Source organism: Melanotaenia boesemani, chromosome 20 (genome assembly GCF_017639745.1).
Source record: "Melanotaenia boesemani isolate fMelBoe1 chromosome 20, fMelBoe1.pri, whole genome shotgun sequence".
NCBI classification, from domain to species: domain Eukaryota; kingdom Metazoa; phylum Chordata; class Actinopteri; order Atheriniformes; family Melanotaeniidae; genus Melanotaenia; species Melanotaenia boesemani.
The window spans coordinates 22,346,100-22,373,843 of NC_055701.1; the positions used below are offsets into that span (position 1 = coordinate 22,346,100).

The 27,744-nt window shown below is 37.9% G+C and overlaps 1 protein-coding gene across 7 annotated transcripts in view; it reads left to right on the forward strand.

Annotated features, from left to right (window-relative positions):
- Positions 1–27,744, forward strand: part of smoc1 (SPARC related modular calcium binding 1) — a 71,119-nt gene that overhangs the window by 19,693 nt on the left and 23,682 nt on the right. For 4 of the 7 annotated variants that reach the window (XM_041972190.1, XM_041972192.1, XM_041972189.1 and 1 more), the window contains exons 2-10: positions 3,871–4,036; positions 4,908–4,991; positions 6,231–6,343; positions 6,541–6,640; positions 9,849–9,899; positions 10,504–10,551; positions 13,991–14,080; positions 14,532–14,612; positions 22,236–22,428. In XM_041972190.1, the coding sequence (XP_041828124.1) occupies positions 3,871–4,036; positions 4,908–4,991; positions 6,231–6,343; positions 6,541–6,640; positions 9,849–9,899; positions 10,504–10,551; positions 13,991–14,080; positions 14,532–14,612; positions 22,236–22,428 (926 nt within the window). The remainder of the gene's footprint in view (positions 1–3,870; positions 4,037–4,907; positions 4,992–6,230; positions 6,344–6,540; positions 6,641–9,848; positions 9,900–10,503; positions 10,552–13,990; positions 14,081–14,531; positions 14,613–22,235; positions 22,429–27,744) is intronic. The other 3 variants (XM_041972193.1, XM_041972194.1, XM_041972195.1) reach the window with 3 other exon arrangements.

Here is a 27,744-nt window from a genome sequence, read left to right on the forward strand (position 1 = left end):
GTGGGGAAGAAGTTGGATATTGTTAAAGATGGATTGTTTTATGAGGGGATTAAATGTGTGACCCTGCAGTTTCATAACATTTTTTCAGACCTGTAAACAACCTGCCATCCTGCTGCCTCGACACCAGATTTTATCTGTATTGCTGCACCTCTTGTATATTTTTCTGTTTTAGGAAGAGTTTGTTCTTTATACACTCCTTGCATAAAATGGGAAATCACCCTTGCGGTGACAACTGACAGCAATGATTGTTACCATGATGATTTCAGTAAAAAAAAGAAAAAAAAAAGAAAGAAAAATAAAAGAAACTAACCCAAAAGGACTATGATATATGCAGAATACAATATCTTGTTATTTTATAGTTAAAAATTTGCTCTAAGGTGAAATGATTTAACATCTGTTCCAAGTCAAGCCTAATTCACTGATAAGACTGTGATGACAAGTACTTGATGAAAATAACGTAGCCAGATTTTTAAGTGCTTTTAATTAAATTCGAGGAGATTTAGAAATTAATGTTCATGGCTGTCATGACTGTCAGTGCTAGCAGAAACACTTTGGAAATGAAAAGTAAAAAAATAAATAAATAAATAAAGCATGGAAAGCTAAATAGATTCAGATTACTTTCTTAAAACATGTGCCTAGGCCTAAAGTATTAAGTACATATTTAGAGGTTTGCATCATGTGTGTATTTACAAAACAGCAGGCAACAAAAACCTTAATTACTTAAACTAATATTTTTATATGTGAAAAAGCATTAAACATTTGTACTGTCTTCCTTTACAGGCAGCAATAGACTGATTAAAAATACATAAACTTCTCTAAAAAAATAGCAGGTCAGAACATTTTTTAAGTTGTCATTAGTTAGATTTACTCCTTCCCATTATTATGCTGTTGGCCAGTTTTAGAACAATTCCAGATTATAATGAGGTTCTAGTCCTCAAAGATATATGCTTTTGCCGAGCCAAGTTTTCAGGTTTATTTAGTAAAACCAGTCTTTTTCAAATATATTCAATTTTACTGCAAAACAGACTGATACTGAAGTTTAGCTTTAAAAACAGCAGTTCACAAACACAAGTGTATAATAACCTCAGAGATGTCCTCTTCATGATCCAGGTCCTGAATGTCATCCTGGGGTGGAGCAGCCATCGTCATGTCCAGCTGTGGACCCCAGCTAGTCCCCTGCTCTTGCTTGTCAGCACTGTTATGTTACGATTAGCTTGAGATGCTGGCCTTGGTTGGAGAGTCTTCATGGTCAAGCAGGCACGGTCTGCATGAAATGGAGGCTTTGATAATCACATGGGTGTTACGGCTTGAGGTAACTCAAGCAAACCTGGTGTTGTTCTTGACTCAACATTTTGCTTACACCGATGCAGATATAAACACTTATGTTTCCTTCTACTCTGGTCTGAGTTAGGTTAACGCTCATTTTTGCAAGCCAAACAAGACTGTATTAGTTTTAGTGCTAAACATGGAGTATACAGTATTAGCTTCCATGCTAAACTGGAGGAAAATAGCTTTGCATCTAAATGTTTCAGTTTATGGAGACAACAGAGAGCAGAGGCAGCTAACATTACGAGATCCAGTCTATGGACTGCTAAGCTGGCTAGCCCATGGAAGTACTGACATATGCTTCGACGTGTGAAGAAGTGTTTGAGTGGTTCTGCGCTTTAGTCCAAGCTACTTCAGGGTCAAATGACTTTCATCACAATCAGTTGCCAGTCAGGATTGGGGTAATTAAATAATTAGAATATGTGGAGGGGCATACCTCTTTAGACTGAGAATACAATTAATTAATTTACAATTAATTTACAATTAACCTTGTTAGTGTAGCTTTAAACATAAAGTGTTCTGTTGTGAGCATTATTTTTCCTCATACTTGCTTGTGTACTACACTTGTTACCCAAGGATTCCATTAGGGGGCAGATTGAAGAACTCAGACTAGATGGATTTGACTTTATAGGGGGTAAACAAAATGTTAAACATGACGGCAATAGAGGAGATCAGTCTGGGGTTAATTTTGGGATCATGACAGAAAAATTAAGCCTTAGTGACACATTGAGACGACCGCTATTAATGAGTGTTTAGATGGATGGAACATGTGGTGGCGTAATTTATATTGAGTTAAAAAACAAACATGTACATTAAAACTTGTAAACCTGTGTCAGTACACGAAGAAGATAGATGGACTTGTACATGAGCATTATATGTGTTTGAATAGAACTTGTAACTTGTCATATTGTTGGCAATGTTGTTTTGATTATTTGATGTTATTTGATGATTAATTATACACAGTATTTTTTCCAAATATATTTGAGGACATTTTTATTAAAGCAAATAATACAACGTGCCAATTTCACAATTACTCTGCAGAATATTCTTGTTAACATGTGTGATTATATTTCTCTTCAAATGTTAGAGCAGATTAATTTTCAGTTCATTTTCTCACTGAACAGATGAAGTAATGTAGATCGTAGGTGATTATTTTGAGTACATCCAGGTATAGGCCCATATTTAGCTGAAACTTGTATCAGATTTTTCACGTATGATTTTATTGGCAGATTTAAGAAGGTCAGAGTGGCTAAGAAAAAAAAACATATTTTAGATGTGATAAATGTTAGTTTTAAAAAAATTAGTAAAACCAACAGAAAGGCATCGAAAGATTGTCACTCTTAATTTGTTTAGAGCAGGTTTGATGAAAACTTTGGATGATTCATTTGTATATGAGATCCAGTTGTACACCATCTCATTCATGACATCAGTGGTTTGGCATTGTTGCGATCTAAACTGTCTGATTACTCTTTATATGAACAGAGAACATGTCTCCAAGCAACATTTCTGATGTTTTTCAAAACAGTTGTTTTTGTTTTAGTTTTGAAGCTGGTCATTGCAGCGAAGAAAGAGAGGGGCTAACAATCAGAGCACCCACACATGCAAGCTTAATGCACACGTGTATTTCTATGTAGATCATTTTACAAATGGCCTCAGATGGTCTGATAGGAGCTGGCAAGAGAAGGATGGAAAGTGTGCCCTATGTTTCTGGTTACACATTATTTTCCACCACCGTCTTCCGTCAGCACCTGGCCTTTTTAAGATCTGCAGTGTTAGATTCAACCAACGCTGTGCTGTTCTTATTGCTGTAGGGATTTTTGGTGAAAAATGTATTTTAGAAATGTTCTCACATGCACTCTTTTCCAGCTAAGCTGATGGATATTTTTCTTTTATTAAACAGGTGTTTAAACTGTTTGATCATCACTTGAAAGATAAGCCAGACCATACTCTTACCCTTTTTAACACTTTAAATCTTGTGGCTCAGATACTCAGATTTTACAGTAGAGTACTCTACTCCTGATCAGTGCACACCTACTCTCTCCCCTTAGTGACCCACAGCTCTATCTATCTGGCAAAGATCAGGCTCCCCTAAAATCCTTTTGAGCTTAAATGAATTTGAGACTGCTGGGAAGCCAAGAACTGTTACTGGTGACAGAAAGAACCCTGCCTTCCCACCAATAGATTATGTGTAAAGATTATGAGAGAGGGAAAGGAAATATTCTCATTGTTCTCTGTGGTTTGGCTCCTTTGAAATTTAATCAAGGTTCAAACTGCCAAAGATCAGTTAGATAAATTAGCCTTTAGGTTGAGCTTCAGCATAAAGCAGCTCACATCTTTGTTAGAGTGGCCTCAACAAGGAAACACAGCAGCTGACAAGTGTTTGAGGAATTCACAAAAAATATGAGCAGAGTGAGAAAATGTCATTTGGCATAATAGATTTAGCTGAATGTAGACTTTGTTTTAACAGAAGTAGATAGAAAGACATACATAAATTCAGTGGGAGTCTCACTATTGTTGTGTTAAAATGTTGATCTGTTATTTCAGTGGCTGATTGGAGACAGAGACAGTCACTGTGGGGTCATCTGCTCACGGACACAAGGGAAGCCGGTGTGTGGTTCGGACGGGCGGAACTATGAGACAGGCTGCGAACTGCAGAGGGCGCGCTGCAAAGATAAGACACTTACACTGGCACATCGAGGCCGCTGTCGAGGTGAGAACTCAGATCTTAATATAGACACACAGAGTGTTTTGCAGTGATTTGTTTTTTAACATGGTCACACAGTAGGATATGAGAGTTTTGTACAAAACACCAGTAAGGGGTTTTCAGTGTGAAACAAACTGTATTTTGAAAACGGCTCCTGTGCTGCTGCTGCGTATGCATGGCCCTGCATTTTTGTGAGTAACACTTTACCAGATTTTCCAACTTGCCAGGCTAGTAAGTCTCTTGTCTTCTCCTCCTGCATCTCAATCACTGTGTGCTGGCTCGTGTTGGTGCGATTTGTCCCTTTCTGGCAGCTGTAGTTTAAAGATGGCTGATCGTCACGGGTCCCTGCCGGCTTAACCGTCATATGTTTAACCAAATCTAAAATTCTTTGCTTACGAGAATATGTCAGATCATTAGCAGAGGTCATAATACACCAATGATAACACAAATATACATGCAGCCAGTAAACAACAGAAAATGTTGCACAATGTCCCTCTAATGATGCAGGTGTCTTTTGTCATATAGACATGTCTGCCATTTTTAACAGACCAAGATAAAATTCAGAGTTATGATTTTTTTTTAAATTGTAGATAACGACCTGCCTCATTAATACTCATGAATTAGTTGTGAATTTTCCCTTAAGAATATGGAATACTTGTTGAGAGATCATTCCAGTGAATACCAGCAGTGCTGTTGTACTTTATGCTAATGATAATTTAATGCAAATTTACTTTAAAAAAGTAGATAATTAAACTACAAAAAAGGCCTGAACTACAAATCTTTGTATTACTTTATTTGCAAAGGGGGCAAAAAAACAACAAAAAACTCTGGACCTGAGAAGAGACATGTTCTCTGTTCATATTTACTTTTGTTTCAGGTAAAAACTGGGCGAAAATCGATCAGATGCCAGTTCCTCCAGTACCAACTTCTACATATGAGGGAAGAGACCTGGAACTCAAAGGTGAGGACTGGACATAACTGAGTGTTGATTTATGAACAGGAAGGGACTATAAGGTGGAATGCTTATTACTTCAAGATCAAAAATCTCCCTAAATTAAAAAGGCAGCATTATACCTGCTCATAACCTTAACTTTCCTTTGACTTTATAGGATGTTAACTTAGAAAAATAATAATAAAATACATTTACTTGAGGATCAAAGTGCTTTGTTAAGATATTGCAGCTTGGAGCCACAACAGCAGAATATATAAGTGGAACTGAATGAGAAGATGTCTTTCATTTTCCGCCTTTCTCTAGGCGTGTAAGTTTTAACAGACCAGGAACTTACACTGCCTCCAGCTCTGGATGCCTCAGCCTCTCAACAGTGGCAAAGATTGATAGGTCTAGAGACAAGGCCGGAACACGGCAGTTTACCCCCTTTTTAGCCCCACTGTCCATTAGGTAAATCATTTTGTTTAGAGTGATTTTTTTTCCTCTTCTGTGTTGTAAGAGGTGGTTTTGTTTCATAAAATAAGTGGTGTGCCAAGGCAAAGCAAACAGCTTCTGTCCATGATTTAAAATAAGACCAAATGTACTCATACAATAATGTTCCCCTGTGTGTCCTCTGTGGCATCACCACCCTGTTCAGGCTCTGTAATCCTTTAACAGCAAAGGAGACAACATGTCTGTCTCCTCTCAGGTCCAGAGATTTTATTTATCCATGGAGAGTACTTGCCAAGTCCAGTCCCAAGTGTAGGTTTGGACTCTCCTGAAAGTGTGTTTTGAACTTTAAAGCCACTTCTTTATTTTCCCCTTAAGAGCCTCTCTGGCTCATCAGAGGTGATGGAGTTATTTTATTTATTTATTTTTTATCAAAACATCAGTGCAGAATATGTGACACCCTCCTGAACACCAGTAATGCAGTACCCATCCCAAATCTGGAACTGGTAATAGAAAATGTCTAAAAATGCGTTTTTGACCCAGCAGCACAAAGCAGCTGTACTTTATACTGAAGACTGGAAAAAGAAAAGAAAAAAAATAAAAAATGTGGAGAAAGTGAATAAATTGTTACCTTTCCATACAACTATGAAAACATGTCCTTGAGCAAGGCAGTTTAACATCAGACCAACAGTAGTAAACCTCACTGGGCAGCTCGCAGGTGTGAGCACAAGAACACACACACCCACACACACACACACAAAACAACAGTATTGGTGCAGGTGCAGTGTTTGAGAGGAGGTTAATCCTTTCAATATGTTACAGATGCAGTTCAGTCCAAGTGCCGTGCTGAGAGGAACCATGCTCTGGAACATGCACGGAGACCTCAGGAGTCCATGTTTATCCCAGAATGCAATGAAGATGGAACTTTTAACCAGGTGCGTATCAGATCATCCCTGGATGTTGCCTTCCTCCTAAATCTTTCACGCCTCTTCTTTCTTTTCCCATCAGTCTTATGTGAGCCAGTTTTCATTCACTGACTTTTATGTATTTAAACTTGAATATACTAACTAAATAAATGTTTTCATAATGTTTTTGTCTGTTGTGCTTCATTCTGTTTGTACTGCCTGTGCAGGTCCAGTGCCATACGCTTACTGGTTACTGCTGGTGTGTCACCAGTGACGGCAAGCCAGTGAGTGGCTCGTCTGTGCAGCACAGGAGACCAGTGTGTTCAGGTACAGAAGTGGTGGCGGTGGGGTTGAGATGAAGCTTCTTAAAACAGAAGCTTCCTGTGCACATTATAGTTCTGTTCCTACTAGATGCTTCCTGGTTATTCATTGTTAACATGGATAGGCAGCAAAACATTTTAGTGGTTGTTGTCTTTGTTGGTTCCTTCAGCCAAGAGTGCCTGAGAGCTGTCGCTGGAGTTTGGTCCATGAATGTTTAATCAGTTGAGGTTGCTCACAAAGCTTTGATTAAATTATACCCAAACTTATAGGGAATTTTTTTTAGAATAGCTAAAAATTGTGTATTATACATGTATTTACATGTGTATTACATGTCATATGGTGTATAGCAGGTGCAAGGTCAACAAGAGGGCTGATGTCTATTCATGTAGGGGCCTTCCAACCCCTTCCAATCCACTCTAAGTGCTCTCAGCAGGCAGGAGGAGGCAATGAGCAGGGCTCTGCACCCTCATCCTGGATGGGAACACTTTATGATAATCACCATAATTTTCCTTCAGAAGATAATACACAGGGACCTTTGCCAGAATTGGATTGTACAGCCACTAGAGCATATGGTGCAAATTTTGTGTGGAGTGTGGGGAAAGTGGTCACATACACCTTCGAAGCTGCACAGCAGACATCTAGAAGCTTAAATTTTTTCTGTTCCTGTTTCCTCTCATCCTTCATCTATCTCTCTATCCGTTTCTTCCTCGGCCATCCATGCCTTCTCTTTACTTTGCAATCTGCTTGTGCCTCTAATTACCTGTTTGGTTTCCCTCAAGATCTGATATTTTTCAGTCCTTTAAGAGAGCCAGTTCAACAACATTATATTAGACTATAGTGAATTACTCAATATAATTGGACTTTGGTTTATCTTTAAAGCAGCTTTAGACAACATTTGTTGTGAATTGGGACTAGATAAATGAACTTACAAAAAAAATAATCCCTTCATGTCTTTCTTTGAAACTACATCACTTTTTTCTGTGCAGACTACTCACTGAGTTGAAACTGCTTACCCTCAACTGAGCTAAAAACATATTGATTCTTTGCTTTGACCATGTTAACAACAAGCTAACAATATGTCAGATAATGTTACCTAATCCTTGCTCCTGACTGCCAGCTCTGATAAGTCCCAGGTTTGCTGACATGAAAGTTTGGATGTTTGGATCCACATTTCCTTGGAGTGTCAACAGAACATCTGTAATTCTAAGTTAACTCTAATTCAGTGGTAGGGACTTTATAGTGATCTGTAAAAGAAAGGGTATCTTATTTCCAGTCTTACATATCAGCACACACACTCACTCACACATAAAAACTTATTCTTTCTTTCAGAGTCTTAAAACCAGGTAATAACATCTTCAGATGAACAACACACGACACATTGCACTGTCAGAAACTAGACAAAAAGGCTAAAGCTGTGTGTGTAAACTCTGTGTAAATCTCTGAAGGCCCCACCACAGCATTTCATTCAGACTGTAGTCTGGACTTTGGATCATTACAGCATGTTGATTCTTTTCTTTTTTTTAGACATTGCGTTGTAGATCTACTTCTGTGTGTGGGATCATTTTCCTGTTGCATGACAAAATTCTTTAGTTCTCATACAAATTGCCTCACTTTAGACTCTAGAATACTTTGATATACAGAGGTTTTTATGGTAGTCTCAATGACTGCGGGATGTCCAGGTCCTGTGGCTGCAAAACAAGCCATCCACCACTGTCCAAGGTTCACTTGAATGGTTTTTCACATTTGTGACATTTGTTTTCCACTTGTGAATAACCTGTCAGAGAAGAATGAGACCTTATAACCCCTCTTAGTTTGATGAGGAGCAACAATTGTTTCACTAAGATCATTGCTGATGTCTTTCTTCCTTGGCATTGTGTTAACATACACCTGAATGCTTTTGTATCAGGTCAGTTCAAGTTCCTTTATTGTCCCTCAAGGAGAAAATTTGGTTTGCAGTGCAGTACAACATAGAAGAGACTATCAGGATAGTAAAATCAACTTACAACCACAATGCAACCACGGATGAGTAAAAAGGGTAAGGTGAAGTAGTTCATAGAAAAATAAATCCATAAAGAGAATAAAAACAATACTAATGATTCAAGTTCCAAGACCTAATTGAGTGCTTTTTGTCAGTGCAGGCAAATTAAATCTCTCAAGACTCCTGAAGACATTTATTGCACTAGGAATAAAGAAAAATGTAAACCTATTCCTTCTAACTCTGGGGAATCTATATAGCCGCCCAGAAGGGTGAAGACCAAAATATTCTGATAATGGGTGATCAGAGCTGGCCATGATTAACTGCCCCTTCCGTGATACTGCTGTGAGCCAGTTATCTTACTGGCTACTCTGACTGGTTTCCATACCAGCCAATAATACAGAACATTAAAACAGACTCAATAAAAGACTTTTAAAATAAAACCATCAGTACCTTATCTACATTAAAAGTGTTGAGTCAAAAATGGTTGTTGCACCACTCTACAAAGTCTTCCAAGACTGGTTGATAATCAGCCTCTCCTTCCTGAAGCAGAGTGAAAAGGACAGTATCGTCTGCAAATTTCAAAAGATGCACGTCATTGTATTTGCTCCTACATTCATTTGTATAGAGAATATACAATAAACCCTGTGGCCCTGTGGAATACAGCCGCTTCCGGGAGAATACACCTTTAGCCCTAACTTCCTGCAGCAGACAAGTAAATAAATCCAACACCAATTTCACCAGTCCAACATCAAGATTAAAATCCAACAGTGCTTCTACATTTTGGTTTTGCAATAATGACATGATATGATATGTCATGTGTTGTTGCTAATTTGTGACTGTATCTAAAACCTGATAAGGACCAGATAATTCTTTTAAAAATTAACTTTTTTGTTCTGATCCATCGATCACCCAGTAAAAGGTACACTACAACACTGATTAACGTCCTCTGTACTCCACTAGAACAAAGCACTAAAACATGTTTTAGTTTAGATTAAATCTGTAAAATCCTGAAATAATTTAATGCACAACAACACATACTTCTATCCTGCATAAGATCCAATATCTTCAGTGTTTCTTGCAAAGGTATGTTAAGTCACTGGAAATATAGTCTGGGCACAATAAACCTGATACCATATACTGCTGCAACAGTCGAAAATGCCCAACTCACCTTCCCTCTCAAATGACCTTTTCTGACATTCTGTACACCCAAATCAATCATCTTGCATACATTTGCAGGGAATATCCGTGAATATATGGGAACTCATGCTGGGACAAGTGGATTGTCAGGTAGTAAATTTCCTTGTAGTTGCTTTCACTTAAAAAATTCTCCTCTTTTTCTTTTGTTTGTAATTGGTTGCACAATTAAATAGATCTTTTTTCTTCAATGCATCCATGCATGGTGCTGATTACCTGCACAAAGAAAATTATACCTGAAAGATTTTTTTGTTTTTTTTTGGGGTTGGGGGGGGGCATCTGTTCCCAAGATGAGATGAAACAAATCATTCAGGCTGGTGTTTATCAGTGTAAAACTCATGGAACAAGTTCAGTGTTTCAACGTGAGCATACAATTAATTACTAATATAGTGTGTTCTCTGACTTCTGTGTGCAATTCTCTGCAGCAACTCATCAATGACTTGGATAATCTGAGGGTGTGATGTTTTTCTGTTACCGTGTTTCTCCTGTTTAACCTTCAACAATCACTTCAATGCAGCTTAAAAGATAGTAATAATATTATTTTAAAAAATGTTCCTGCAGCAAGGTATTCTACTGAAACTTGTCTTAATACAATGAAAATGCATAATTTGGCAGTGCAATTCCTCAAATGTATTGGATGTTGCAGCTGTTTATTTTTTTGCTTTGCTCATTCATTTTTCCCTCCTTTTTTTTACAGGGTCAGTAACCGATAAACCACCTGGACCACCAAACTCTGGTAGAAAAGGTGAGTTGAGATCTGCTGTATGTTTTGTGTGCATGTATGTGGGTCTCTGATTGGATGAGTGAGAGAAAAAAATGTCTTTTGGCCCAATTTCATTACACATGACATGTGCAAAGTCCATATTTGTGCAGCTACAAAGTGCCACTGTCTAAGCTGTTTTTGTCTGTTTTAAGTATACAGGATCAGTGGTGATCCTGTGGTGACTGCAAAATTGACAAAAATCTTTTAAATCCAGATATGACTTTGTTTTATCTGTACCTTTTCATATTTCAAAAATAATGGACCAGTAATTTATTTGACTAATTAAATGGAATTTCATGGCAGCTGGCTTTAACTGCCACTTATATCCCGAGGCAGATGAACAAGAAATCGATGAAGATGCATTTGCAGTAAATGCCAATGTGACTGCTGGTTAGTTAAATTTTGTTAGTTTAACCATTTCTACTTTCAGCGATAATCAAGAAAATGCTTATAAATGCTGTTACCTTTTTTTTTTAAATGTTATATGTCCCTTTTTTTCCCTGCAATTTTTTATTGATTGGGAAGATTATTTTGTTGATATTTTTAGCTGAACTTTGATAAAACCAGATCTACTTGGGCAACAAAAATAATGAGTCAATGTTTTATAACCCTTCACATTTAGATTAATGGAAGTGAAATGGACAAAAAAAATACTTTGTTAATCCCCAAAGGGAAGTTTTAATGTTTTTTTTATTTTCTATTATTTATTTAATATTTTCTATGATGATGTTTTGTGATTACAAAGCATACAAAGCATACAAGAAATAACATTTAATCATTAAACATGATAATTGGTCATTGAAGTTCAAGTTTGTTTGTTTTGCAGTGGTTGTTACAGGTGAACTGAAGAAGCCTCTGACTGAACATGCTCATAGTGTTGTGTAGGGTAGAAGAATTTTCCATTGTGTTTAGTTATTTCCAGCTATTAAAAAGTATGAAATAGTAATGGAGAATATACAGTGAGTTATTAGTGGCGATTAAACGAGTTTCAAACTATGTAAAATAAAATAAAAATAAAAAAAGATAAAGAAAATAGAGCAAAATGATAAAAATAGTCTAACCTACCTGGATTTGGTCACTCATTTGTGTGTTTTACTCTTGTTTGAGACCAACAGAGCAATGGTTGATTTTTTTTTTATTCAGTTTGATACAACCAGGTCATTTTGACCCTAAAATATTTTTGTTATAATAACATGTGATCTGATTTAAGGACTCAACTGTACTGTTTATAGAATGACCTGCAATCAAAGTTTTTCTGCTGTTTGCTTTTGATTGAATTATTTCCTAAGGAATGTTCCAGATGCTACAAAACTGCACATGGGTGAGTATACTAGGCAGCCCAATTCACGGCATTAGATAAGATCCATTACAACTTGGACACTGACTCTTTCAGCCTGTCTGAATATTTGCTTGAACTTGTGTTTAAATGCTAAATGAGAACATTTTTGTTAGTTTTTGTATTTGTTAAATCCAACATTTTGCTTTATAATTTACTACCTGGAACAAGAAAAAGTGAAAAAAAAAATCTCAAGATTTCGCAGAGTTATATCTGGGATAGACAGTAGGAATGGGTTTAAGCTGTTAATAATGGTTTGAGATTAAAAAATAAATAAATAAATAATGGTTTGAGATGCCAGTTACACATTTCTTGATTAAAATATCAAGAGCATGAGATATGTCTTAAATGTGTGAGGAGGAGAATTTGCACGGAGTGCTCTTTCTGAAATACTTCATGTGAATGTAAATCAAAGATGACACTTAATTCAGCCTCCTGCTCAGACGCCAAAACAACCAAACCCAAAGACTATACTTTGCAATTAAAATCAGAGTAAAGCAGAAATAAATGTGCTATGTGTTGCAGAAAAAAGTACTCTTGTTTTTTAAAATATGCCTGTCAATTTATTTAAATTTTAGATCATTGGTTAATTCTTCTCTAATTAGTAAGGATATCATGACACGTAAGAGCCGTGCAAAAACCCATTTTAGTCAATGACATACTTTAGCTTTCTTAGCTTAGCATGGACTTTAAAATGGCCTGCATGCAAAAGTTGCTTTAAAAAGGTTGTTTTTACCAGTGATAGTCACTCCACACAGTTGACAAAGTGTATTGTTTTGCTTTACATCAAATGTAAATATATCCATTAGCAGCTCTTCACTTTCATCCAGGTTTGACATGTTGTTGCAACAGTTACATCTTCCTGGGGATAGATCAGAAGTGTGCATCATGCTCCGTATGGAGATTAAGTCTGATTAGATCTCGTCCCAACTTTTACCACTTTTCCACAAAACTAATAAAGTTCTACTTGGATCTACTTGGATTTCCCTCTTGTTTTTATTTTTTGATTATAGTGCAAAAATACATAAAAATACATTTTGTTGCAGCTTTTGTGCTCATGCACTAACTTTTGTTTGGTTATCTAATTTCCCTCAGAAAAATAGTTGTTGACATAAACTGTGTAAAAAGACATTAGTCAATTAAATTAACACTGCTGAGAAGATGCCTTCTGAAGATGTTTAGAGGAGCTGTATTATCAATTGAACCAAGCTGATGTATGGAGCCCTGATTTCAGACCAGCCCTAAAAATCCTGAACATAGAATTAATGTAAAAATATCTAACAGTTCTTAGTCTTTTAAGAGGTTTAAGAGCACTGTCCAATACATATGACTTGTTTCCATTTCTGAAATTGCTTTACTCTGACTTTAATTAAACTATATGTTAAGTGAGTTATTTAGTTAGCATGCAGCTAAAAACACACCTAGTGTCCTGGTAGTTAAGGTCCATGTCATTTTATTCTCATCCCCTCCATGTGAGCCTCCACACTGTTGTCTAGTGCTACATGTGCCTGGAAGACAAGAAAAGACTAAAGTATCTTCATATTTCAGCAGTAGAAAGTAGAATTTAGGACAGACCAAGGCACCAGAGAAAAGACTTGGAGGAAAATTTAAAATATTACAGTAACTCTAACAGAAATTTCTTGAATGTCAGCATAACACTGTGGGACTATCCAGACCAGATTTGGACAAATAACTAAACATTACAGAAAAATACTAAGTACGCTAGTGCCAAGAGTTTTAAGGGAGATCCATGAATCAATTATTGACTGATTGAGAGGACTTATTGTATTTTTGACTTATTGTGAGAGAAAAAAAATAAAAACTACACCTGCCCTCTTGTAGGTGCGGATGTGTGCAGGTTTATTCTTCTAGAGTGACTGAGTGTGGATAAGAGTATGATTGTGAGTGGGTGTGCTGAATGTGCAGCCTGATCATGTTGGTGTGAGTGATTTTGAACCATGTGTGGGTGGCTGTTCTGTGTTTGTCTGTCTGTTTTTTTGTCTGTCTGTCTTGGCCGGGCCATGTGCAAATCCCAACCATTCAACAGTTCTGGAGAGTAGATTGTATTAACCTCAATAATGGTAGTCTCTTTCCGTTTCTTTCTCACTCTCAACCCAGATGATGGCTCCAAGCCCACGCCCACCATGGAGACCCACATCCCCCCCGAGGGTGATGGTGAGCCTCCTCTAACAGCTCCTCTACCACACAAGTGTTAAGATGGCTTCTTACATAGTTACATAATGTGCATACCGCACATTCAGAATGACTCTCATGGGTTAAAAGGCAGCTAACAGCATTACTCCTTAGTGTACTTAAGCAATGCTCGGCTTATTCCAGCATTTTACTGAAGCTACAGTCTGTCATGAATTTAATATCTAAGTCCAATATCCCGTTTCTTAAGAATGTCCCATTTCATCTAATGGAAAAGTCCAGATGTTAAAAATACCACATGATATATTTGATATTTTTGGAATACTTGGCTCATGGATGCCATTTTAGGTTTGGGGTTTGTGGGCAAAGCTTGACTGTGTTGTTTTTAGAAATCTTCAGCTACTGGAAAAGCTGAACTTTTTTTTCTTGGGGTGTCAAAGCTGCTAATCGATACTCTGTCTTTCTGTCACTACAGAGATAACTGCTCCAACGTTATGGATAAAACACCTGGGTCACATGGAGAATAAGCAGAACAGCTCCTCTTCCAGAAAGCAAGGTTAGAGGACAAAATTAAAACTGTCTGAAAACATGATACTCATACTTGCCTAATGTAAAAAAATTGTTTATATTAGATGGGGGTGCACACTCTATATGTAGAAATCTAATAAAACATTATTACTGACAAGACCACCATCTCCTCTCCCAGTAAAACCACGACTGTACTGCTTACAGGGTAAATTATTACCCACACATGAATAGAAATAGATCATGAAAACTGCACTTACATGCAAAAAGTCTGCAAGAGTTATTTTTAATCCTTTAATATGATGATAAGCAATACTTCTCCAGGCTTACTAAAGGTCTTTCCAGGTATTTATTTAGACATATGTAGCTTTTTTATTAATTTTCAGTCTACTTCTTATACCTGACCCTTTTCAGAAGCCGAGCACTGAGCAATGCATGTCAGTGTTCATACGGGTGATGGAAATCTTGGAAAAAGATTTAAATTAAAGGTAAAATAGGTAGCATTGACACCTAGTGTTTCAAAGCAGAACTGCAGTCGAAAGAGAAAAACACGGAGGGCGTTCTTCCTCCCTCCCCCTTCCCCCTCCCCCGGTTTGTGAGCGGACGGTTCTTTTATACACAGTCTATGAAGGACAGTAAACATAGTGCCAGCAAACATGATGGCGAGCGAAGGTGATTCACACACAGTAAGTTACTATGCTTTGCAATGCTAGCGCTAATTTCAAGCTCTAATTTACGTTAGCATAAAATAGAGTGTAAACAAAAGCTACATTAATCAACAAATGCCACGCAGTGGCTGTTTTCCTGTAGTCTCACTTAATATATTAATTTGATAGTAATTTCAAAAGTTTATAAGGACAAACACAGTATTCACTTGGCCAAAACATCATTACATTTGTTGCTGTAAACTAACAGGCCAGCCAATTTACTCCACTAATACATCCATACAGTCACACAAATTCATTTAATGACTGCTGAGAAATACATTAGACTAAAATCTTTGGAAATAAAGATAAACTTTTCGGTTAATATAAGCGAAATTCCGGTGTTTGCCTGTCGAGGAGGAACTTTGCCAGCTCTGCATCCATCTTGAAATTAATTTGGTCTCTCAGACTTCTCCACCTTTCAAAAGATTCTCCAATATTGATCCTTGTTTTATCTATTTTTGGTTGTTTGCTTTTTTTAGCAGGATGCTGAGGCTTTTTAGGTTTTTCTGAAACTATTTCTGGTCCGCTTCTTTTAGACTTAGAGACTAGACTCTTAGACTTTCACTAGCTTTCATACCTGCACGCTGCTGCTCTTTTGCCAACATAAAATACCAAACGCTGCGTTGTTGTTCAGCAACCACGAGGAGTCGCATACGATTGGATAAGGAACCAGGAAGTAGGAAAGAGCTACACAGTGCAACAAAGTTATTCCGTCACATAACTCTTACTTTCAAAGGAGAAAAACTTGACAAAGATATTGTTGATGTAGAAGACAGATTGTTTATAGGGAAGCTTCCTTCTATCCCTTGCAACAAATGAGAACAATTTAAATTATTTTTACAGAAAATTATTTAAATTATTTAGCCTTTAAATGCATGATTTAATAGTTTGGTATGTAGAAGAAGAAACAGAATAGAGCTTGAATGTTTACCTCAAACAGCAAATCAGTATCCACATTAAAAGCCAGCTGTCTGGCCACAGCCGGTACAGACTCAAATAATCAATTTACTCTTTGTGTTGTTTAGTTTTTAATTCAAGGAGATAAACTGCCCTCGCACCACCTCACTGGTTGTTTGACTTTTAGAGATTTTCGTTGATGTTCTAGTGTGTTATCTATGCTGTTTATTCACAGGGTTAACGGAGAGCAGTGGGTACAAAACAGATTCAAAGTTTGTTTCTTTTTATTTATATACTTAGTTTTCAAAAAGGTTCAGGAGACGGATGCACTTCTTCCTCAAAGACTAAAAAAAACAGACAATCACAGGATGCAACGTCCATGTCCACGTGGAGATGTAATTAGGTGTACCCCCTAAAGGTTTTTATTGTTTGTACTTTTCGTGCACATGGAAGCAGTGTTTTAAGGGCCTCATAATGCTCATTTTTTTAAATCAGGGCCAAAAGTGAATAAATCTGAAGACGCCACAGTTCAGTTTCCGTGTTTACAACCCATTCGCATCTTCCCTGTATCAGTGATGCCATAGCCCACCTCTCCCTTACCTGTGCAAACCCTAACAAAGCTTCGACAGTGCTGTGTTTGTGCTGCAGAAGCTACCAACCATGATATGGCTTTTACATACTTCATCATTAGTCCACACAGATATCTCCTTTTTAACTTGATTCTCCTCCATCTTCTTCTTCATATGTTTGTTTACATCACACAAGTTTATGCCCATGCTCCACGTAAGTGTATTTCTGTAAACCTAACTGCAATATTTTTAGTAGTTTTGTGAGGATGCAAACACATTTCTTGAAACGATTTAAAAACTTTATCAGTTCTGTCTCTCTGCTGATGTAGCCTTTAAGTATTCTTCAAGATAGATAGCACTTTTAGAAAAATTCATGTTAGCTGTGTTTTTAACATTTCTTACCTTGCTGTAGAATTTAAAAGAAGTGGCTCAAGACTTTTGCACAGAACCATACAACAGAATTGCCTGGAGCCCAGATAAAGTATCAACTTGGCTGTTTCAAAGCCACCAGTTTCAGATGAAATGTGAAACTTTTCCAGTCTGAAGACAGCCCTGCTCTGCCAGGGTTTTGTTTTGTGGTTTCGTTCCTTGATGTAATTTGTTTAGCTTTCTCTGTCTCCTTTTCAATTACTCCTCGAAATGTTCATTACCCTCTGGGCAGCTGGACGGCTTTCACGCTTCTGTACCGAGTCAAGGAGTGAATGAAGTGGGGTTGTGAGAGAGTCTTGTGTATATTAGAGTTAGATGGATATATTGGCTAGTTGATCTATGGGGCTAATATTTGCTTTATTTTGGAACTCTGACAGACATCTTATTCTTGGTTCTCTGTGTTTTTCACAATACATAATAAAAAAGAGATTTATTCCATATATTGAGTGAAAAGTGGTAGTGTGCCTGTAACATTATTCACCAATATCTGAAATGTTTTATTAGACTTTGATTAAATTTTTTATCAGTGAAAACTGATGTAATGGCTTTTGAACTCCCAAAATCAACTAAATTAACTCATCATTAAAAACTTGTCATATTTGCCACAAATTGTTTAAATAAACAACCAAAACAACAGCTGCATGTTCATTTTTAGTCCATCGGTCAACTTGCAGATAAAGATATTTTGAATTCATACAACTTATTCGAATGTGCACGTTATGCGACTTCAATAAATATTCAAGCCCTCTTGTTATGGCTTCACCTTCGCTACATGGTTTAATATTTCATGCTGCCTTGCAAGCAATGCAGGACACAGATACTTGGTTGTAATTGGGGTTTCTTGGTGTTTTAATGTAAATGATGTGGCAGGGGAAACTGTGGTCTGAGCAGCACTCAAGACTGAATTTTAGCTGACAGATATTTTGCTGCGACAGCTCTTTGAAACCTCTCTGGAAACACCAGCTTTCTGTTTCCAATTAGGATCTGGACTCCAGGAAAGGACAAGGGACAAGTCCAGCTCAGAGGGAGATGTCATCCCTTTTGCGACATGAGCGATGTGTGTCTGCAAGCATGTCTGTGACTTTATTTTACAGTTACGTGTGTGCGATTAGTTGGCAAAAGACATGTTTTTATAGCCACTGAAGCCACTGAAGATCATTGCTGATGATCTTAGAAGCAACTGTTCCTGCCCATCAATCTGAACAGGGTTATAAAGACTTCACCAAACTAGTTAGAGTCCATCATTCCACAGTAAGAAAGATTATTGACAAGTGGAAATCATTCCAAATAACAATCTTCTCGGGAATGGATGTTAACCATCGCCACCTAGCATGTTAACCCCAAGATCAGACTGTAAAACTGCAAAAAGCCTTAAAATTAGATCTCAGATGCTTAGAAAAAGACTGAACAAGTGTAGCTTGTTTGGGTGAATTGTCAGGAGAAAGTCTCTTCTTCCTTAAACAAAAATGCATGCATGCAGTTTTACAAAATTGCATCTGAACAAATCACAAGACTTCTGCAACAATATCATTTGGACAGTTGAGACTAAAGGAGAAAACCAAACACAGTACATCACCAATAACAACTCATACCAACTGTCAAGCATGGTGGTGGAGGGGTAATGATTTGGGCTCTGCTTGCAGCCACATGGCCTGAACACCTCAGACTCAGAGTGAACTCCTTTGCATGCTTAAGTATTTTACTGTCAGATATGAGGTCATTTGTCCAACAATGATCCCAGACACTACAATAAATCTACAACAGAATAACTAAAAAAGATAATCAAAGTCCAGACCTCCACCTGATTGCAGTGATGTGGTGGGACCCTAAGAGAGCTGTACATGAATGAGTGTCTGTTAACATAAATGACAATCATCTACTGCCCTTCATAATAAATACTCTCCTTTATTATCTATTTTGCTCTAAATGGGACCAGAATTCACTAAATGGAATTTGTAATGATTAAATAATAAAAAAAATAAAGATTTAAAGACCCCAAACTCACAAAGTAAAAGCTTACTGAGGTCTAAAATTCAGTCGCTATCATTTCCGTAGAGACCCTGTGTCCCATTGGCCCGTTTGCTTCTTTCGGAACATTTTATCTGCAATAAGTCATTCAGTGATTTATTAATCAGTTAACCAGATTGCCAGACATCTTATAAATGAAACCATCCAGAAAATAATCAGTAGTTCTAGCTCTAGATTTGGGCTTGGCCAATTTATTTAAACAAACCTCTAAATGGAAAAGTGTTTACTTTTAAGTAAGTCAAGGATTTGAATACCTCTTCCATCATTTGGTGTGTGTGACCTGTGTTGTTGGGCAGGGAGTTTGCTTCATCCTGCCAGTGTTTGAGGCCCAAGTCCAGAAAGTCTGAAACTGTGAGCAGTCATCTGGAGAGATTATCTGAATAAACAGAGCTTGCTTTCTGTCTTCCTTCCTTGGTAAAACAGCTTGAAAGCAGAGGACAATGTTTAAAGTCCTCAAAATCAGTACTTCTCCGTCTTTCTCTTCTTACTAGCTGGAAAGCCTGAGTTCTTGCAAAGTAGCCCTTCTGCACGCACATAGGCGACATTATTCATTTACTGGCTCTGTCTCTAGATACCCCATAATTATGATTAAGAGCAATGTGGAGACTGTTAGTGAAAAGTGTTTGCTTAGGCAAAGCAAAGCAAAGTCCATTTTTCAAACAGATGCTTTGTTGCCAGACCTTGACATGCTCTTGTCCAAATGTTGCATGGAGGGGGGAAGCGTGCTGTCATGCAGCTCATTTATAAAAGTGTGTGGAGAACCAGAAACTTGCTAAGCATTGATCCTCCCTTGTACGGAGGCATATAAAAGAAAACAGAATGTTGAAGGCAGATTAATGAGATCATGTCATCTCAGAACGAGTCTGTGTAAACAGTCTGCTCACTAAAATTAGTACTTTTTTGCTTTTAATCCTATTTCCATGCCTAATGTTGCACAGCGTGCAGTTGAATTTACTTTTCAGCAAATTAAATGAAGACAGAGACAGGATCCAATAAATGGCATGATGAGAAGTAACAACTACGACGACAGAAGAGTACAAATCTGTGACTAAACTCTTCACCATATTCGGCTCTGTTGTGCTCTGTGCCATAAAAACAAACACATACACCTACAAACCTCGTCACAGAGTTCCCCTCTTCCTGATGTTTCAGCTATTTCAACTGCAGAGGAGGATCTCTAGGAACAGTATTGCAGCGATTACTGCACAGCTGAAAGCCATTGGAGTGAAGTGAAGAGGAGAAAGTGCAGGGAGATGAGGGGTGTGGGTTTAAAGAGGGGGGAATTGGGATGGTGGGAAGCAGGGAACAGAGAAAAAGGAAGCCAAAAGAAAGAAACAAGAAGATATGGCAGGAGGATCATGGGATAGAGAGCATTAGAAATAAGGAAAAATATGATTTAAAAGAAAGAAATACAACTTGCTCCGAGCCTGGACAGCGATGAGCTTCTATCGTCAACCACACAGCAGTCAGACATCTTTTGTTCATTATCAAGTTGCCCTGAGGAAAAATCACCACAACAAGAGCAAATTGTTACATCTGCTCTAGAATTCCACTTGTGTGGGTTTCTTTTTTCCCCCTTTTTTTGGGGACAATATTTGTTATCTGAGGGCTTTGTGTTTCTCATCTTTCAGTTCCTGCCGAAGGAAGAGAAATAAAACTGAAAAGGAAACAAAAACAAAAAATAAATAGAGCAGAAATGCAGATATTCAAGGCAGACAGAGAGGACACAGATTGAATTTCATATCCACACAAAACTGAAGCCTTTTTCCATTTATTATGTACAAAACCAATTTTCTTTTGGGAATCGTAGCGCCTGGCGCCAGCATAACCTCTGTATAATAAACAGTGCTGAATAATTTGGATGTGAATGAACCTTCGGTGAGGACAGCGCTAAGAACACTTTAGAGTGAGTCTTCACGCAAGAAAAAGTTCTTTGGTACAGGGACATGTTTAGCTCTGCTTTAGCAGCCAAGTTCAGGTGTGATCTCTTCAGCTAGGCTGCTGCTGGATATGCCTCCAACACCATCCACATCCTTCATTAATGTCACCAAGAAGGATGATGTTTTTACTCCTTAGCAGTGACCTGTAATCTTGCTCAATACAGCATTTTTTACAGATTAACATGTCACAAAAGTGATGGCTATCATGTTTGTTGTTTTTCATATCCTTTGGTGAACATGGATTATTTTTATAATCTACCGTTTTAATCAGGTGATAGTAAAAATTTGCTTCATCCTGCTGAAGCAGCACTTACATGCCCTGCACATGTCAAAACAAAAACAAGAATAATTAGGTCATCATTGGTCATCATTCTTATATTTATAAAAAATATCTGCAATTTCTGCAGCCCAATTTTAGCCTGCAGTTAGATTAGATTTAAACAGTCGCTGATGTTCATAACTATAACAAAATCATTAATTTCCCACATTATTTTGATTTTATGGGAAAAAGAGAATCTGGAAAACTGCCAACAAAATACAAAACTTTAAAGTTATGTATTGAACAGATGCTTCATGTCTCCATAGAGGTGACAGGTAGTATCTGATGGTTGCCATACAGTGAAGTCATCTGATCAAGTGTGAACATAAGAATATTACTCAAAGCTGCTTTAGTGTAGAATTTAATCACCTGTGAAAACAGTGTGCTGAGAGGTGATGCAGGGCTGAGGCCTGTTTTTGAGCAGAAAGCTATGATAAGATGGTGATGGGTAAAAAAGATAAAAGTGGGTAAGGAGGGCCTGGCAATGGTAAAATTGTTGGCGTAGTTCATGCTTAAGTCAAACTACTCAAAGAAGAGCCAAAGGTAAACTGACTCAATGGTGATCTCTACTTGGAAACACGCTGTAAACACATTTTGAAGACATGGATAAAAGATCAGGGAACTAATAATTCATCACACGTTTATCCTCGTTTCACGTTCAATACACAATCTTATTTTAATCTTCTTATGGCGTAATGTGTTTTTCTGTGTGTGTCTGGATGCCCAACTCTGTCTCTGCATTGAGTCTATTTCTCATGGTTTCAGAGAAAGTTCCCTCTTGTGACCAGGAGAAGCAGAACGCCCTGGATGAGGCTCGGCAGAGTCCTCGCGATGACATTTTCATCCCAGACTGTGGACCTGGAGGTCTTTACAAAGCGGTCCAGTGCCACCAGTCCACAGGCTACTGTTGGTGTGTTTTAATGGATACTGGACGACCCATTCCTGGAACTTCCACCAGGTACTTTAATGTATTTTAAAAAACCATAGAAAGAAATGCTGTTGTTGGTTTAGCTTTTTATCACTCTTTATTTAGCTATGATGTGTATACAGTCATAAAAAAGAAAGTATATCCTCTTTTAATTTAAAGTTTTTACACTATCGGGACTTAATAAAAAATCAAATGGCCTTTACCAGGTCTTAAAATGGAGTAAATACAACCTCATATGAGCAGAAACATGGTCATTATATATTTAACAAAAACTGATCTAAAATTCAGAAGCAGGGTGTGAAAAACAGCCTTTTGCACCTGTAACTTGAAGGCATCATTTTTGCAACTATGCGCAGCATTTGAATCAGGCTGAGGTCTGAATTTTGACTGGACCTTTGCATCACTTGGATTATTTTTCAGCCATTCTGTTGTAGATTTGCTTATGTGTTTGGTGTCATTGTCCTGTGGCATGATCTAATAAAGATACCTTAATTATCTCACCGGGGCAATACAGCAGTGATACAAAATGAATAAAAACTGTAAACAGCAATGTCACACAGATTGCACTTAAATCTGGTCATTTGTAAGAATGTTGACAGCAGGAATAAATTACGTTAAAAATTATAAATTCATTTTGAACTAGAGTCATGATCAGGCTGCTGAAAATATTTGCCCCTCATAGGATGGTTTGTGGTCAGCCAAGATAGATCTGTATACTTTGGTATACAGAGAGGCTAATGGTTAACTCAATGACTGCAAGGTTTCCAGATCATGTGAATGCAAAACAAGCCCAAATCATCACCCCTCCACCACCATGCTTGACAGTTGACGTGAGGTTTATGTGCTGACATGCTGTCTCATGCTGTGCATGATAGTCAAACACTTTAGCCTTGTCTGTCCAAAGGTCACTGGAGAGTGTTTATTTAAATGCAACTTTAACAACTTGTTCATAATTGGAAATTACCTTTTTAAATTCCTAGAGTGACAGGTAGCAACAGTTACTACTGTGTGATACGTAGTTTTTGTCAAGAGAGTGAATGGTAATGTCCTTAAATCCAATGTCGGCAGCTTACTTTGTGCAAACGTCAATCTCAACAAGTTGAGCTTTTAGGTTAGTGATAATTTAAGTGAAGTCACACCCTTAGAGGCTGCAGGCAGTCTGATCTGGGTTGTTTGGGGCTGTTGGCAGAAGTCTTGCCCTTTCATAATGGACTACTTTTGATTGTCAGGACTTGCTTTAACTCCTTATGTCTTTTTAAATTAGAAGTCAAGGCTGACGTTCTAACTTGCCCTGTAAGTGAAGGCAGACAACTTGCATAGAAATGTAAGATTTTCACTGTCAGAATCTTCTGCAGACCTCAAAAATATTCCATATTTTTCAGACTATAAGTCTGATACTTCTTTTTACACAGGTTTTTTTTCACAAGTTTAGCTGGTCCTGCAACTAAAAGTCAGCTGTAACATATATATTTTAGTTTATGTCAGAGCAACATATATATATATATGTTGTTCTGACATAAACCAAGACAGGCTTGTGATTACTACGGTAGGTGCTTCTCCTGTATCAATAAAAAAAATAACTAAAACGTTAACTTAAAGGGACACTGTATAACATTTTCTGATGTTTACTGGCCAAAATCGATGTCTGCGTGTATATATGTGTTATCATTGGTGTATTATGACCTCCGCTAATAATCTGACACATTCTCGTAAGCAAAGAATTGAGATTTGTTTATATATATGACGGGTAAGCCGGTAGGGCAGCGCCATGACACTCTGCCATCTTGAAACTACAGCGAGCCTTTCCCAGGTAGAAAGAAAGATTTGAAAAGGGATGCTGAAAAAAAAAAAAAAAAAAAGGGATGCTGAAGTTGCCACCTTTCTCCTCGAACCGTAAGTCAACGGTACTGAGTAAATGAGCCTAAAGCTAACTTTTTTCATTCGGTTTTGTTAGACAGTGTTGTTCGTTACCATGAGCAAGATAACAGTAGTTTCTGCTAAAATACACCAGCTTCATTGGTACAGAAGTGTTTACGTGGTTTCAGCTGCTTTCATAGTCACGGTAAACAACGAATTTCAGTCACGGTAAAGCCGGAATATAAGCAGGTTGGCTTTATAAGCTGGCTTAAACTGTGACAAAAAGCCGGTGCTGTGTTGAGGCCAGTTTCCCCGTTGAGATCCTTTCCCAAACAAACACTGGCTTCTCAACTTCCCTGTCTGGTTCTTTATGTGAAATGAATAATTGAGCCAGTTTACGTGAAACAGGGCGGTGTCTTTAAATGCCAAATGTGACGTATACATTTTTGTACTTTCTCAGCACTTCAATCAGCTGTTTATTACAGTAGTAGCGGTTTAAAAGTTCCCCTGTTTCCATGATGGGTCCTTGACTGGTTCTTGACTGATCCTTGGCCGATCCTTCACAGGTCTGTGGGGGTAATGTAATCCCCCGCAATGACGTCGTCAGCGAGGCTCTGCCCCTAAGCAGCCCAAGTAAAAAAACAGCTGCAATCCCTCTTTTGTCCACGGGGAGGAGCAGTGATTTGATCTTGCTGCTCTCTAAACAGTTTATAATGAGCTGTGTCGCTCATTTGTTGCATTTTTGCCAACATTTAAAAAATGATTTGATTTGAAAATGGCGTCAAATAAATGTATCAAAAAAGCCGACATGTGTAGCTAATGGTGTTATGAGGCAAAGCACAACCTCCTCAAGTCGGCTAAGTGGTGAATGTCACTAGCAGCGAGCTTTCTAAACATCCCGAGGAGCGCTGCCAGCGGTCATTTGACTGCAACGTAAGTTATTCACAGTGGGGGTTGATACAGCTGCTGCATAACTGAATATTGACAAAATCATAACGTAATATCAGCAGGTAAAAATAACATAATACTGATAATGTGTAAAGCAGGGATCACAAAAGTCCGGACCCAGCCCAACCTATATTCTGAATTAGGCCTCAAAGTGCTATTATCCTAAGTAGATAAGTAAATAAATGGTTTATACTGTGAAATGAAGTGTCCCTGGATTTTATTCATAGCGATCTAGTGATAAAACGTGATAAAACGTCATACAACTGTGTCTCAGCGGTGGGACAGCTGCCTGCCCGCTGTCTGAAGCAGGCACATGCGCAAAGGCTGGTAGGAATGACAGGAACCAGCAGCCTATCATCACACAGGGTTTGTGATCTTACAGCCAATCAGAAGCAGAGTAGGGCGGCCATTTATTACAACTCCATAGCCGTGATATACGACAGTTTGGCTGAGAAAGAGTCTCCCTGAGCGGCTCTGTGGAAGTTTAGACGTGCTAAACTGCTCGTAAATATTGATGTGTTTACTTTTCCAAACAAGTAAGCAGGTAAAACTATAGTCAACAACTATATAATAAAAGTCCTAAAATACCAGGTTCAGCCGTTTAGTTTTTAATACACTATAAGCATGGTAGCGTGACTGGCGGTCATCAAAAGACCGCTGGCGACGCTTCCAGTGTTTAACACTAGAAAACCCAGAGATTTCTTATCCCTCTACCATGCCCAGAGTACAACCAAAAGGCTGCCCGGTTTGAAATTAACAATTCAATGGCCAACAATTAGCACCTTTACATTTGTAAACACAGCCATTACCTGCCGTTAGCTGTTCAAGCATACTCCTTGGGGGGAGGAGTGTGCTTGAAAAGAGCCTTGTGGACTGTGCTGTATAGTTTCACTCACCACAAACGGTATTTGTGCTTTTGACCATTTCTCACATTTTCATGTACCCTTTATTGAGCATTGGTCATGTGAGTTTTCATCGTCATCACACTATTGTATGCCCAGCTTGCTTTCAAGTGAGAGATTATCACGTTTCTGTTTCCACAAAGGCAAGAAGGAAAGCATAATCAAGTATTTCAAATGAGAGATAATTACATTCCTTTTGACCTGGGAACAGAAAAGCAAAATCAATTTAATGTTCCTCACTTCCTAATATGGTGCAACAAGGTTCACAGTCCTCAATGTTTTTAGTAAAAAAAAAAAAAAAATTAAAAAACACCTTACTAACAGGGTGGAATGGAACATAACAGAGTGGAACAGAATATAACAGGGTGGAAAATATTTGTTCCCAATTCCAAATAAAAACGCTTCAATGGCCAGATGATCAGCAATGAATAAAGATATTTCTACAGTGATCCAGATTTTTTGTTTGTTGTTTTTTTTGTTTTACATTTTAGATTTTGTAAGAGATGGGTGTGTTTTAACAACAGCAGTTTTATCCATGACTTTAATCGATAATTATTATCATTATCCAGTGTATAAAAATGTTGGTGTAAAAACGCCAAAGATAGATAAGCATGATGCTGAACTTCGTGGTCTTAGCTCCTGGTTTGGTGTGTCTTGTTCTGTTTATTATCATTCTGAAAGGTATACCAAGTTGTGGGCTGCATATATGCAGCCCACAACTTGAACAAAGGCTAAATTCCTCAACATTCGCACTTGCTCCATAAAATTACCATCTCCAAGGCTCCTCCACCACCACTTTGACTATGGATTGATAAGTAAATGAGCCGCAGTTTTGTAATTGTTGCATTGTCAAAACAGTTCTGTTAGTGTTGTCACACAAAATTCAGTAGACTAGTTGGTTCCTATGCAGTGAATTTACATGTTATTACAAAAATACACAATAATAAAATAGGCAAGTGGCAAGATTAGAATAATGTTATAAGTTCTGCGCAAAGACTCCTTTTTCATTTTCCAAAACAAAACTGACATAAACAATCTTGAAAAAAAAATGTGCACGTAGGCTATGAGGAAAGAATGAATGCAATGAAGTAGGGACTGGTTGAATAAACACGGTTTAACTGGACGCCTAAGCGAGCGCGTTGCAGGATGGCTCCAGATTTTATTGTCAAATGGTTCCAGATCAACCAAGTCCGAACTGCTTAGAGCAGAGTCCTGCACGGTTCCGTTTTGCTACGCATACCTGCTCTAACCCGTTAGAATGACTCCCGAACCCGACTCGTCACCAATGTATTTATTCCATTTAAATCCGAACCAGACTGATGTTTAACTCGCGACCCGAGCCATTAACGCATCATTGCCATGCTGCACCGCTTCTTTTCCATTATTATAGCCTATTGTTGTTTTATCATTGTGTTAATCTAAAACACATAGATAGCCTATGAATGTTTATTTTAAGCTTGCTCAACATTTTTAAAACAGCTTTATATTCCTCTGACTGAACCATTTCAGAGTGAAGACTAAACCAGACCAGTGTGTTTTATTTTGCCACTGAGAGGGTATTTATAATAGGCTACTCGGAGATTGCTGTGCTTTAACAAAATGTAATCCACCTTTCCTGGCAGCAGCTGTGTTCTCCGTT